Genomic DNA, 15,323 nt, shown 5'->3' with positions numbered 1-15,323 from the left:
GCGCGTGCGCACAGTGCAAGAAGAAGCCGATGCCAGCAGTCCGCAACGGCGCATCAGGCTGAGCCTGTGCGCACGGGATCTCAAAGCGGGAGGAGGGGGAGGGAGGGAGAGGCGGCACTGAGGAGTAGAAGGCGGTGCTGAGCATGAACGGCGTTGCGTGCGGCCGGGCACCATGCATCCACAGACCTCCCCTGCTTGGGCACCTTAATTCAATGATTGACAGGTTAGTAAAACCTGTTTTTCCGCAGAATAAAGCCACAAATAGCTTTATAAGGCCACCTTACAAATCAGAATGCTCCCCTGGACATGAGCATATGTTTAGCTCACAGGGCTTATAGGTGGTGACAGAATCCCTTTAATCATATACATAAATATGATAATTTGGGGCAGGGTAATGAGCCCAGTCCTCCACACCATAGAGCAAAGTGTGCAGATACTGCATATGTTTGGAAAATGTAATAAAAAGTTTGTGAAAGAAAAAAAAAGGAATCCTCCCTGAAATGAGAAGTGCACCTCCCTGAAATGAGTTTTTGCAGGTTGGGATGTCTGAAATGGCCTCTTAGAAATTCAGTCCTCTTCTAATAAATCCTGCTTCTACTGATGTCATGTCCTTTTCCAGGTTTTGGGCCTGGTATATGGATGTGGACATGACTCGCATTGTGCATGGGGCCAGAACTATTCCTCTTCCTGGTGCATGTGCAAACTCCTGAATCCACTTCATCTGCACATGTACCAGGGAGAAAAATAGTTCTCGCCACATCCACAGTGGAACTAAAGTGCTGTCCATTGACCAGGCTTGTAGCACCACCTTTGGCAATTATCACAGCTTAAATATGTAAATGCTTTTTGTAGCCAGCCAAGAGTCTTTCAATTCTTGTTTGAGGAATTTCATCCATTCTTCTTTGCAAAAGTTTTCTAGTTCTATGAAATTCCTAGGCCGTCTTGCATGCACTTCTCTTTTGAGGTCTATCCACAGATTTTTAATAATGTTCAGATCAGGGACTGAAGGCCATGGTAAAACCTTCAGCTTGCACCTTTTGAGGTAGTCTATTGTGGATTTTGAGGATTATTATACATTTGTAGAATCCATCCTCTTTTCAACTTCAGCTTTTTTACAGTTGGTGTTAAGTTTGATTCCAGAATTTGCTAGAATTTTATTAAATCCTTCCCCCCCCACCCATGAAATGATCCCCGTACCATTGGCTGCAACACAAGTTCAAAGCATGATTGATCCACCCCCATGCTTAATGGTTCGAGAAGTGTCCTTTTCATCAACTTCTGAGCCCTTTTTTCTCCAAACATACCTTTGCTCGTTGTGGCCAAAGAGTTCTATTTTAACCTCATCAGTCCACATGATTTGTTTCCAAAATGCATCAGACTTGTTTACATGTTTATTTACAAACTTCTGACTCTGAATTTTGTGGTCAGGACACAGGAAAGTTTTTCTTCTGATAACTCCTCCATGAAAGCTATATTTGCGCAGGTGTCGCTCAACAGTAGATGTACCACAACTCCAGAGTCTGCTACATTTTCCTGAAGGTCTTTTGCAGTCAAGCAGGGGTTCTGATTTGCCTTTCTAGCAATCCTATGAGCAGGTCTTTCAGATTTTCTCTTGACCTCCACTATTCCTATTAACTGCCTTTTCTTTATTAATCAATATTTTAAAGAGAGGAAATAGTAAAGCTTTTTCAAGTTGCCATCTTCTTATAGCCTTCTTTTGCTTTGTGGGCATCAACCATTTTAATTTTCACAGTGTTTGGCAGCTGCTTTGAAGAACCCATGGCTGCTGTTTTTTGGGACAAGATTAGAGGAGTCTGGATATTTATAAAGCTTTGAAATATGCATCACTTGCTCTTTCCTAGCGATGATTGTGAACAAGCTTTAAATGAAACAGGCTATTTAAGATCTGAGACCTCAGTCAAAGTGATCTGAGTGCTCAAATCTCCTTGGGTTCCCATACTTTTGCAAGGTACTCCTTTCCTTTTTTCATTAATACACTGATATTGCTTAAAATATTGACAATTGTGTTTAATCTTTAACTTTATACCTTTTGGAGATCTTTTCATCTTCAGCTTGCTTAACTGTTCATAGTAGCAGGGGTGCCCATAGTTTTGTATACCAATGAATACATTCTGAGGGAATAATAACAGCTTACGAAGCCCAACTCTTGTACGAGGTGAGGTTGGGAGGTGCCTCCATACCGAGGGTTTATTCCTAGTAATTTTTTTAATCATAGATAGTACAGTCAACTCAAAATATTGTGTGATATTTCTGAATATTGTTATATCTAGATATTTCAATATTTCAGGCACATTCTACACCCCATATATGACCATTGGGTCATGCGATTCATGTGGGCAAGAGATCATTTCTGTCAATACTTTCAGTACTTATCAAACTGGGCCTGTTTTGCTATTACCCTTAAATTAGGAAAAGAGACATATCCTAAAAACACAAGCATATCATCTGCATACAGTAGAACTTTTTCCTCCCTGGAACCATAGCCAAATCAAACAATGTCAAATCTAGAATGTTTGTAACCTGTCAAAGGCTCCATCATGAGAGCAAATAATAATTGGAGAGAGCAGACATCTCTGCCTAGCTCCTCTACACAGACAAAAAGTCAAAGCATCCCCATTTACTTAATCTCGTCCTTAAAATATTCAAACTCATTTGATAAATCCAGCCGGATTTCATATTTAATCATGGCTACCTGCACAAAGTTCCACTTGATGTGGTAAAATGCTTTGACTGAGTTAACGGATAATAGCATTTTCATGGTACCCCTTCAAATTCTAGAATACCCTATATGTGTTATCAGCTGTTGATTTACCAGACATGAATCCAATGTGGTCAAGGTGGATCAAATGGGGACACACCACTGCCAACCCATATCTAAAGGGGCATTATCCTTCTTTAATCCCCTTAAGGGTCAGGCCAAATGTTTACTTTTACCTTTCTACCTTCCAAAAACAATAACTTTTTGATCACCTTTTGTTCAATTTTTTTGGGGAGGACAAGGTGAACAAAAAATGGCAAGTTGTGCATTTTTTCTGTTAAAATATTTTCATATATTTACAGTGCAGACATTTTTGGATGTGGCAAAGCCTGTTATGTTTTTTATTCTTTATTTTTATATTTACAATTAGAAAAGGGGGTGACTTCAATTTTTTATATTTTTGTGTTTTTAATTTTTAATTTTTTTATTTTATTTTTGCTTGTCTCATAGATTTCAATAGAATACTGTTGCAGTCTATGTGATTTTCATTGGCTGCCTGTCAGGCTGTGTCTCAGCCAGGGCTTTTGAGGCAGTTAGCCATGACAGGCCTGGCAACTGCAATTTTGTTGCAGGGGCTCCGATCAGAGGACAGAGATAGCCCACTCCCTCTATCTAACCCCACAGATTCAGCAGTCACTATTGCTAGCAGAATCTGAGGAGTTCAATGACCCCGATCCCAGTCACTGCCCAGCATCACAATGTGTGGCCTACTGGGGAGCGTCGGCAGCTAAGCTGAATGGTAAAGCAGGGAGCAAATGGCTCCCTGCTTCATCTTCATAATCAACTACTCAAGCACTACCTCAGCACCCAGGGCCCATGCTCTGCTTGCCCCCCCTCGCTGCACCCCTGGGTATGTATAGAGGATAGCTATGATGGTCCTCCCTGAGTCTCTATTTATAGATAATAGCAATTTTCTCAAGTGACCAAAGTCCTCAATGTTTCTCTGCAATACCCAACTGCAGAGTGCAGTCCTAGACCGGATGGCCAGTCCGTCTCAATAGTGTGGCGGCACCAGAAGCAATATAACCCAAACCATGTGCAGTAAAGTTCTAAAGCCATCGGCATGCATTACCATTACTGTCTTAGTCCAAGCATGGCCCTTAAATTGTCCTCAAACTTCTGCAAAAATACAATGCTTCTTTTCCTCAGAAGTTACAGTAGTTCCTGGCATAGTTGCTTTTCTACAAGAAAATTTAGACTAGCACATTCATAATCGCAGATGCATATCCATAAAGCTAACATGCAGGAAGCAAACAAAAATGGTATGGCAGCACAACATTACACATACAAACAATAAAACTGAAAAATAAGGATCATTCTAACTTAAAGTGGTATTATATAAATAAATTGGACTGGCACTCTGTATGTGTGGTAAATATGGAATAAATACAATAGGTAATATAATAAAAGTGATCACAATTTAATTCAAATGAAAAATACAATAAAATACACAATAAAATTGAAAGCGTGTATAAACGCTAAGAACAATATAGCAGCACTGGTAAGTAGTAATTCAATTATAGTTCATAATAATGACCAAACTTGGTGGGGTAGGGTAGTTGTCCTTTCCAATCACGGAGTTGTATATAAAGTGCAAGGAGACATACACAAGCGTAAGGTCTGATGGTTGTACAGCTTGTCCAAACAAATCAGCACACGCATGCCATCTCCCGAGCAGCGGTGAATTGCAGTCAATATAATATAATACTCCAAGATAGGGAGATTGTATCAGATATTACCTTATGCCGACTGGATTAAAGCAGAGTCACTCACATGTGTAGTGCAGATGGTCCCGCACTTGGGGTAAACGCCAGAGCCGTGCGGTCTAGGTATGCTGCAGGCTTGGCCGTCTGTGTCGCAGTGTATGCTGCGTGCCCACGTGATCCGTGACGTATCTCCGATCTGGGACTTTGACCAGGTATCGCGAGATCTGATGTGCGGCGGTCGAAATAGCAGCAGCTATGTTCAGCAGATCCTGGATGGAGTTTTTCACTGGAGCGCTCCAGTCATTGATGAAATTATTCACAGATTATTTCCTCATCTGTGTATAGGAAGAAGGCCTTAGTTGCAATGGGAGTGTATCAGCTGGTTACGCCAGACGCGTTTCGGGGACCTCTTCCCCTTCCTCAGTGACAGCTGCCACTGAGGAAGGGGAAGAGGTCCCCGAAACGCGTCTGGCGTAACCAGCTGATACACTCCCATTGCAACTAAGGCCTTCTTCCTATACACAGATGAGGAAATAATCTGTGAATAATTTCATCAATGACTGGAGCGCTCCAGTGAAAAACTCCATCCAGGATCTGCTGAACATAGCTGCTGCTATTTCGACCGCCGCACATCAGATCTCGCGATACCTGGTCAAAGTCCCAGATCGGAGATACGTCACGGATCACGTGGGCACGCAGCATACACTGATACACAGACGGCCAAGCCTGCAGCATACCTAGACCGCACGGCTCTGGCGTTTACCCCAAGTGCGGGACCATCTGCACTACACATGTGAGTGACTCTGCTTTAATCCAGTCGGCATAAGGTAATATCTGATACAATCTCCCTATCTTGGAGTATTATATTATATTGACTGCAATTCACCGCTGCTCGGGAGATGGCATGCGTGTGCTGATTTGTTTGGACAAGCTGTACAACCATCAGACCTTACGCTTGTGTATGTCTCCTTGCACTTTATATTCAATGCCGTGATTGGAAAGGACAACTACCCTACCCCACCAAGTTTGGTCATTATTATGAACTATAATTGAATTACTACTTACCAGTGCTGCTATATTGTTCTTAGCGTTTATACACGCTTTCAATTTTATTGTGTATTTTATTGTATTTTTCATTTGAATTAAATTGTGATCATTTTTATTATATTACCTATTGTATTTATTCCATATTTACCACACATACAGAGTGCCAGTCCAATTTATTTATTTACTTTTGAACATTTGTCTGTAAGGGTGATACAGTTTACCTGGCCTAGAGCACTTGGTCCTTATCTGCACAAGAGTGAGCTATTCCTTTAATTATCTTTCTTAAAGTGGTATTATACCTACTGTAAATGAAAAAAATAGAAGCTCTTTATGAACATTTTTGATCAAAAGTGTCGGGCCCGTCTACCAGCCGTCAAGGTGGCTTCTGCAGATGGGTCCCTAACATTAACAGAACAGCCTCTCCTCTAATTGCTTTTCTGGCAGCCTGGAGAAGTGTTCTGTCTTGGCTGATTTGTCAGCAGCATACACAGAGCAAGTCTTCTCTCTGGCTTGCTTACCAGAAGACTTTCTAAACAGTAGTCTGTACAGGTCTGGATGGCCATTGAGAACGTTCCTGGTACATGCAAAAAATGTGGACAAACTAAGTGTAAACACAAGTCATGTATGGGAACCACAAATGACCTGGGTGCGACTGCCAAGGGTTGATCTATTTCACGTACTCAATCTCTCATGCCCCTTGACACAGGCCACAGATTTAACATAGATCACACCCGACACAGCCTTTCATGCACCCCAACACTCTGCCACCACCTATGATATTAAAATTAATATACCAATTAATTAGGGACTCATAGAAAACCCCACAGCGTCCCACTACCAAGCAGTTGCACAGTAGCACTAGCCACACTAATAGAAGACACACGGTAACACAGACCGCACTCATGCATTTATTATGGAGGTTAATGGGCTTGTTCAGGCCACAGGGCAAACCATTAAAGGTGTGCTTTAATGTAATAAAAATGTAAAGTACTTAAGTTACAAAAATTATAAGAAATAACATACAGAGACATGCAATAACAGTTATAAATATAAAAGAGTTAAAACGTAAAGGTTATTTTTTGTTAGTGAATTGCTTTTGTTAGTGAATTGCTTGATAGATCAGATCTCCAAATTGTGTCAAAGAAAGATACAAATAATTTTTTTTTTATCCACATTCGGATAAAATGGACTGAAATGGACCCACCTCAAATTCTTGGCCCATCCTTCCGGGAAGGCATTCATTACATGTGCTTACTTCACCTTTCTCACTCAGCTGGCAAATATGAAATATCAATAAAGCATGTCTTCCCATCCACTCTAATGTACAGGGTAAACATGTTTTAATAATGCATGTTTCATCATGCCGATCATTTTAATACCAAATATCACGGATATAGGGGTTCCAGAATGTGAGATGCTGATTATGTGGGAATGGTGGCTGTCCGGGGTGAGATGTTTAGACTACCTGTGATGACCACATTATACTGAACGCAAATATTACAGTTGCATGACTTGAGATCCAATTCAATTCCAAACCAATATGACAGGAAGATGCGCATTAAGGAATTCAATGTATGGCTTGGTGAATGGTGTCTGAACCAAGGGTTTGGCTTTGTGTCTCATGTTAGCTCTTGATGGAATGGAAAAGAACTGTACAAGAAAGATGGTTTGCATCTTTCTCTCAAGGGAATGAATGTCCTCGGTGAACAGTTCCAAGTATTTGCTAAGGAGCATTTAAACTAGGAAAGGAGGGCAAAAGAGTGATAATCCAGCAGTCCAACTGCCCCCCGGAACATTGCCAGAAGATGCCAGTAGCACAAAGGTTTAGAAATGACAAGCTCAGAGTCTTGTCTACAAATCCTCGCAGTTTAGGGAATAAGATCAATGAACTTGAGGCTATAATGGCATCTGAGAATATAGATTTAGAAGCTGTTACTGAGACGTGGTTCAATGGGAGTAATGGCTGGGATATAACAATACCAGGTTTCTCTCTATACAGGAAAGACAGAGAAGGCAAGAAGGGGGAGGGGTGGTCCTGTATGTGAAAGATAGCATAAAATCGAATTTGGTACAAGTTAGCGAGAACAATTTAGAGTCAGTTTGGGTTACCTTGCAGCTTGATAATCATAAGGTAACTCGTGTAGGTGTGATATATAGACCACCTAGCCAAGTCAAAGAATTAGATGATCTACTAGTTGAGGAAATAACTTCCCCCTTCAAAGTCATTTTAGCTATCATTATGGGAGACTTCAATCTTCCTGATGTAAACAGGAAAACCAAAATAGCTAGTTCTGCCAGGAGTACAGATATTCTAAATTCCCTACTAGGATTATCTCTACAGCAAGTAGTTGAGGAGCCAACCCGGAAGGAGGCCATTTTAGATTTAGTATTCACAAATGGGAATTTGGTATCTGATATTACTGCAGGGGAAAGCTTGGAATCTAGTGATCACCAGTCAGTGTGGTTTACTATAAGTACAGTGACTGAGTGACACCACACAAAAACAAAAGTTTTAGATTTTAGAAAAACAGACTTTTCTAAAATTAGATTAGTGGTATACGAGTCCCTATAAGATTGGAACAGTTTCATTGGAGTCCAGGAGAAATGGGACTACTTAAAAGTGGCACTATTGAAGGCAACAGAAAATTGCATTAGGCTTGTCGGTAAAAGCAAAAAAAGGAAGAGACCACTGTGGTACTCATCAGAAGTGGCCAAAATCATTAAAAACAAAAAGATAGCATTTAGGAATTATAAAAATAAAAAAAACGAGGATGACAGGCAAATTTATAAGATTAGGCAGAGAGAGGCCAAACAAGTTATAAGAGCTTCTAAAGCACAGGCAGAGAGAAATTAGCTCAGGGGAAAAAAGGCGATAAGGCATTCTTCAGATACATAAATGAAAAAAGGAAACTAAAACAAGGAATTACAAAATAAAAAAGAAAAGAAGGAAGGTATATGGAAGAAGATAAAGAACTAGCTGACTGCCTCAATAAATACTTCTGTTCAGTTTTTACAAAGGAAAATGAAGGAAAAGTTCCTCAGTTAGGAAGGAAGACTAATGAATCTTTTGATGCATGTGTCTTTAAAACTTACCAGGAAAGATTAAAGGACCTTAACATGTATAGCTTGGAAGAAAGACGAGACAGAGGGGATATGATAGAAACTTCTAAATACATAAAGGGAATCAACAAGGTAAAAGAGGAGAGAATATTTAAAAGAGGAAAAACTGCTACAAGAGGACATAGTTTTAAATTAGAGGGGCAAAGGTTTAAAAGTAATATCAGGAAGTATTACTTTACTGAGAGAGTAGTGGATGCATGGAATAGCCTTCCTGCAGAAGTGGTAGCTGCAAATACAGTGAAGGAGTTTAAGCATGCATGGGATAGGCATAAGGCCATCCTTCATATAAGATAGGGCCAGGGGCTATCCATAGTATTCAGTATATTGGGCAGACTAGATGGGCCAAATGGTTCTTATCTGCCGACACATTCTATGTTTCTATGTTTCTAATATGTTTCTAATATGTTTTTATTTTTTTATTTTTTTACTTTCCAGATATTGGGACAGCAAGTCTGGTTGGAACACAATTCATCACAACCTTTCCGCAGTGTGGGATACCAAACTTCAGTAGTCCAAAGAAGGAGATTCGAATAAGTGGCACTCAAGACAATACAAATGTTACTATTGAAGTCATTGGAGGATCTTACTTGAAAACCATACCTGTTGGAAGTAAAATAACTATCTCTGTGGTTCTACCGGAGTCTGCTGAAATTAGAGGGAATGTGAAATTCACAAACACAGTCAATATAACCTCTAACTATCCCATTACTGTTCTTGCATTCAATTCAAGATATAGAAGTGCAGAGACATCACTTGTATATCCAAACTCCGAACTAGGAACAGAGCATTTTTTAGTAACACCTAAAACTGGTCCTCCAGGCTCTTTTAAAATATTTTCAGTCACTGCATCGACTGAGGAAACTTCCGTTGAAATTCACACCAAAGGTTCGGTCGAAGTCGATGGTCAAAGAAAGGCAGCAAACAGTGTCTTCACTGTAATTCTTCCACCCTTCCATGGAATCCAGATGTTGAGTTCTGATGATCTGTCAGGTTCCCAGGTGATTTCTAAACATCCTGTGGTTGTATTGAGTGGACACACCTGTGCCCAGAAGAACACCCGCTGTAACTATGTCTATGAACAGCTTTCTCCCGTTTCAAGCTGGGGGGCTAACTTTCTTGTTGTCCCACTATCTTTTCAACAGAACGCAGACTTGGTCTATGTTATTGCAGCAGGTAAAACTGAAGTCAACTACTTTTTCAATACAACTCAGAAAAAAGAAACCATGGTGGCTGGCCAGGTGCTGGAAATAGAATTGTCAAATATACCATTAAAAATTGAAGCAAGTGATGGTGTACAAGTCACCTTCTTCAACACAGGTGGAAGAGCCTGGAGGTTTGAATATGGCCCATTCTTGATGAATATTGTAGACCTTGACAGTTATTGCAACTCATACTACCTTTATGGTCAGCGAGGCACTGACAACTATGCAATCTTCATAGCTGAAAGTTCTTCAACGGCTGACATTAGATTTGATGGAAGACCCCTCTATAACCCACAATGGACTGAAATACCTGGAACAAGCTTCAGTTACTTTGAATTCAAATATGGAAACAGTCTGACATCTCACAAAGTTAATCATCCCAGTAAAAAATTTGGTTTACTAAGTGTGGGCATTGGGTCAACCTTTAGTTATGGCTCTCCTGCTACATGTGTGAAAGGTAAAATTAACTAATTATATATAGATAATAGATTAATATATATATAGATAAGGGGTCTCAAACTCGGCTGGATATATGGGCTGCCCATAAATAATTCTAGTTGATGGGCTGTGTTAATTTCAAATACGATACAATAACAGATTAATGTTAACAGAATATAGTACCACATGCCCATTACATCTGGTGAGGTCTCCTCTGATGCAGACGTTTTCTTCTTCCTCTTCTCCATTCGGACTAGACCACCTTGACAACTTCTTTCAGTCACATCTTGTCTCAGAGAAGTGGCAGAACTGCCAAATGTAAGGTTTTGCACATGCGAAGGAATAATACATGTCACCAGTACATACTAAATGGTAAAACACTGGGTAACACTGACATGGAAAAGGACTTAGGAATTTTAGTGGATAGCAAACATAACTGTAGAAACCAGTGTCAGGCAGCTGCTGCCAAGGCTAATAAGATAATGGGTTGCATCAAAAGGGGAATAGATGCCCGTGATGAGAACATAGTCCTACCACTTTACACATCACTAGTTAGACCACACATGGAGTACTGTGTACAGTTCTGGGCTCCTGTGAACAAGACAGGCATATCAGAGCTGGAGAGGGTTCAGAGGAGAGCAACTAAAGTAATAACTGGAATGGGTGGACTACAGTACCCAGACAGATTGTCAAAATTAGGGTTATTCAGTTTAGAAAAAATACGAGTGTATAAATATATCACGGGTTAGTACAGAGATCTCTCCCATCATCTATTTATACCCAGGACTGTGACCTGTGACACCCCTATGATGAGGGGACATCCTCTATGTCTGGAGGAAAGAAGTTTTCTACAGAAAGATAGAAAATGATTCTTTACTGTAAGAGCAGTAAGACTATAGAACTCTCTGCCTCAGAAGGTGGTGATGGTGAATTCCCTTAAAGAGCTCAAGAGGGACCTGGAGTGTAATAACATTACAGGTTTTAGTTACTAGAATTCTGGAGAAGGGTCGTTGATCCAGGGAGTCATTCTGTTCTTGTTGTCTTCCTCTGGATCAACTTTCAGGATAACAGCCTGGATGGACAGATGTCTTTTTTCAGCCTTATGAACTATGCTACTATGTTGTCTCACCAGAGTTTGGCACACAGACATCTAATTTCCTCACTTTTCCATCATCCTCACCCTTTTGGTCCCCCAACATTGTCATCCTGCTGCCCACCCAATACTGTGCTTACTGTCCTCCCCAAACACAATACTGCAAAAACAACAGTGCCATACAGATAGCCCTCCCCATAATAATAGTGCTCCTAGAGTTCCCTCAATAGTAATAGTGCCTCCTACTGTGCTCCCAATAATGATAATGCACCCCAAGAGTGCCCCCATTAGTAACAATATCCATATTGTGTCCAATAATAATGCTCCCATGGTACCTTCAGTAGTAATTATGCCACCATGGTGCTCCCTTCAGTGCCCCAGTAGTAATAAGGCCTATCTATAAGGAAGTAATAATAAAGCTCCCTATACTGTTGCCAGTAGTTATAATAACCCTTATATTAGTCCCAGTATTTATTATGTCCCTTGTAGTAGACCCATATTTATGAAGCCCCTCTGTAGTGCCCTCAGTATTTATAATACCCCCCTGCAGTGCCCCATGTAGTTATAATGCCCCCTGCGTGTGCACCTGTAGTTATAATGCCCTCCTGCAGGTATAATCCACATGTAGTTCCCACTGTATTTAAATTCTCCCTTTAGTGCCCCCTTTGTAGTGCTTCAGCCTGTAGTAATGCCCAAATTAGTACCCCTGTATTATAATGATGCCCCCACATCATAGTGCTCCTGCCTGCATTAATGCCCCCCAGTAGTTCCCCATGAATTATAATACACCCTAGTGTACTGGCCTGTATTAAAGTCTCCAGTAGAGCTCTATGAATATAATCCCCCACCCATAGTGCTCTGGTCTGTAATGTCTCCAGTAGAGGCCCCATAAATTATAATGTTGTCACCCTCCCCCCCACTTCCTTCCCAGTGCTTTGACCTGTATTAATATTCTTCTAAAAAAATGTATTGTTCATTTTAGATCCAGGTCCATCCTGCAAAAATACTCTGTGTCCTCCTCGGCAAGTTTGTGTCATGGAGAGGGGAAAGCCAAAATGTGTCAAACCACAGGTGGATTTGTGCTGGGCATCAGGAGATCCACATTTTCGTACATGGGATAATGCATACTTTGACTTCATGGGCACATGCACGTACACGTTTGCCACAGTGTGTGGAGATGTCGGAGACCTTCCAAGGTTTACTGTTCAAATAAAGAATGATAACAGGGGCAATTTGCGGGTTTCCTATGTGGGTCAGGTCACTGTCCTAACAGGACCCCACACGATCGTAGCCAAGAAAGGAGAATTTGGATACATTAGGGTGAGTTGTGATTACTTTTTAACCCAAAGTGCACTCATAAAATATCTTCTGAAGGAGCTTTGGTTGAATTGTAACCCATAGCACTGCTCCTTCTACCAGGAAACTAAATAATGAATATGAGGCTGTTCCTCCCAGAGTGCTCGTTTGTGAGCTCACTCAAGACTTATCCTACTCATTCTGGAATAAATTGGCTACCAGGACCTGGTGACCCTTACATACAGTAGCTCTACTAAGCATTTAGAGCATTTCAGACAACCAGGCCTTCAGACATAACTACCTTTACCCCAAGTGCAAAGGAGTAACTTAAAGCATTCTAGGTCCCAATGCCAAATCTTTAACAGTTCCCCCACATCCTATGTGCTTTATATAATACTGGTGGTAAAGGAGATTTTAAGTCCAACTCATGCACCAATGCCAACAGCTACCTGTGCACTCAGTATAGCCTACACCTTCTCTCATACAGCCAGAATTATTTAGTCACTTTGCCTCCCTCCTCCCTTATTCAAAATCCCAATCTGTCTTATGTTTGAAGATGCGAAAAGACATAAGACGAGAGTAAGGATAAATCAGAACAATAATCTGTTTTCCAAAAACTGTACCTATTTTTTCCCAGGTGGATAATGCTCATAAACAACTCCCTATTTCTCTGTTGAATGGGACACTGAAGCTTTTCCAGAGTGGGAACGCAGTAATAATGCAGCTCGGTAATGACATGCAGCTCTTATATGATTGGAATCATTTACTAATGGTGGAGATTACTAGGCGTTATGCTGGAAAAATGTGTGGTATGTGTGGAAACTATAACCAAGATCCAAATGATGACTTCCAGACACCCCAGGGAACTTCAGCTCCAAACACTATTACCTTTGGTGCTAGTTGGATGGTAAGATGCAAATGGTATTCTAAACATAACATTTTTTCTTTTTTTTTTCTTCCTAAAACATAGTCTCCTACCTGTGGATCTACATCTGTTGCAGAACTATAACTCCTATCATGCTTTCATATTTGGGATCCTGTATTAAAGGACCTTTAGTTTTTGTTAAGAACCCCCTAAATTTCCTGAGATTTTCATATTGATAACCTATCCAACTCCTGGAACCCCGACTTATCAGTTGTTTGAAGAGGCCTCAGAATTCACCGGAGCTCTATGGCCTCTTCCAAGGCCAGTGACATCACGCTTATCGGTCATGTGGCCTAGGCCGACCCCTCATTGAACCCCTCATATGCCACTGATCACAGCATCTGAGATGAACATTGAGGGCTTTCAGGTGTTAATCCAGTGGGGGGGGAATGCTCACCTTATCCATTTGATCACGTAGAGGCCTCCGCGGCCATCTTGATTGAAGATCCCGTGAAAAATCTTGCCTAGTGACTTGATGACATCATCACAGCGGCTGGCATGATGATGTCATATGTCAACGCGTGCGAGATTTCTTGTGGGCTCTTCAATAAAGATTGCCACCACGGCCTCTTCATGTGCAAATGGATGAGGTAAGTATCATTTTTCCACCCCCCCCATTTCAGGGAAAATTGATTCATTACCACAATGCACAAGGAAATTCGGCTTCACAGCTAATAAAATTTTCCCTGATATTTGGATCGAAGTCCACTTTGGATACTTTGCTTTGCTCAACCCTAATGGTAACCAATATGGCTGCCTTTACATTCACATGGAACTACATAGTCAACTTTCTAGATTTCTTCATGGCAAGTATAGTATGACCAGTAATTCTTTTATAAATGACGGGATGCACAGATTTAGCACAGCTGAGTCTGTGTATGTAGGCTAGCTGTTGGTATTGATCACCTGAGTCATTATTGAGGTAAGATTGCAAATCATTTTTTAACCTTCTTCAAGACCAACACAGAAGACTTATAGAATCGGACATAATTGACTTTCTTCCTAAACAAGCAGATATAGCCAGGATATCCTCTTGACCAGCCTCTTGACCTTGTAGCAATGGTGTCCCTTCCTTGAAGAACCTCCAAACTTAGCTGTTGATGGTGGCTAAGCACCTTCACAGACATGAGTGAAATCCAGATTAGAGTCTCCACATGGCTCTAGGTCAAGGATATTATTAAAAGATAGCTTGCAGAACACAAAATCTTCTTTCCTATATCCTTTCCTGCATGTATCATAATCTAATTCAGATACAATTAATTATAATAACTTGTTAATTAGCCATAAAGCTTAATTAATGAGTATATATAGAACATGTTTTTTTTGTACTTGTAGGTAGAAGACAACACTGTTTGTTGGCATGACTGCCGTGGGCCTTGCTTGAGTTGTCCTTCAGAATCTGCCAAAAAGTACTCAACTATTGACTACTGTGGACTTATCAATGAAAACAATGGTCCTTTCAGTGAGTGCCATGCCATTGTAGACCCCAAGATGTACACTGAAAGTTGTATATTTGATGTATGTATCAATGACGGCTTCAAAAAGATTTCCTGTGAGGCAGTCCAATCCTATGCTGAAACCTGTCAACGTGTGGGAGTGGCTATTAAGGACTGGAGAACGGCTGCTGGATGTCGTAAGTGCAGACCACGTAGACATAGACATCGTTTAGCAATGTAAGAATTAATTTACTAAGATGGAATTTTTTCTCTTTGTTTTC

The 15,323-nt window shown here is 40.7% G+C and overlaps 1 protein-coding gene across 1 annotated transcript in view; it reads left to right on the top strand.

Annotated features, from left to right (window-relative positions):
* The window catches only part of LOC120985646 (IgGFc-binding protein-like), a 70,424-nt gene that overhangs the window by 14,196 nt on the left and 40,905 nt on the right, over positions 1-15,323 (top strand). Inside the window, exons 4-7 of the mRNA XM_040413740.1 lie at positions 9,088-10,311; positions 12,368-12,705; positions 13,319-13,588; positions 14,942-15,239. Coding sequence (XP_040269674.1) covers positions 9,088-10,311; positions 12,368-12,705; positions 13,319-13,588; positions 14,942-15,239 — 2,130 coding nt within the window. The remainder of the gene's footprint in view (positions 1-9,087; positions 10,312-12,367; positions 12,706-13,318; positions 13,589-14,941; positions 15,240-15,323) is intronic.

The sequence above is a fragment of the Bufo bufo genome, chromosome 1 (genome assembly GCF_905171765.1).
Source record: "Bufo bufo chromosome 1, aBufBuf1.1, whole genome shotgun sequence".
In the NCBI taxonomy this organism is placed as follows: Eukaryota; Metazoa; Chordata; class Amphibia; order Anura; family Bufonidae; genus Bufo; species Bufo bufo.
Note: the sequence above shows the minus strand (reverse complement) of the source record. Positions and strands in the feature narration are given on the sequence as shown.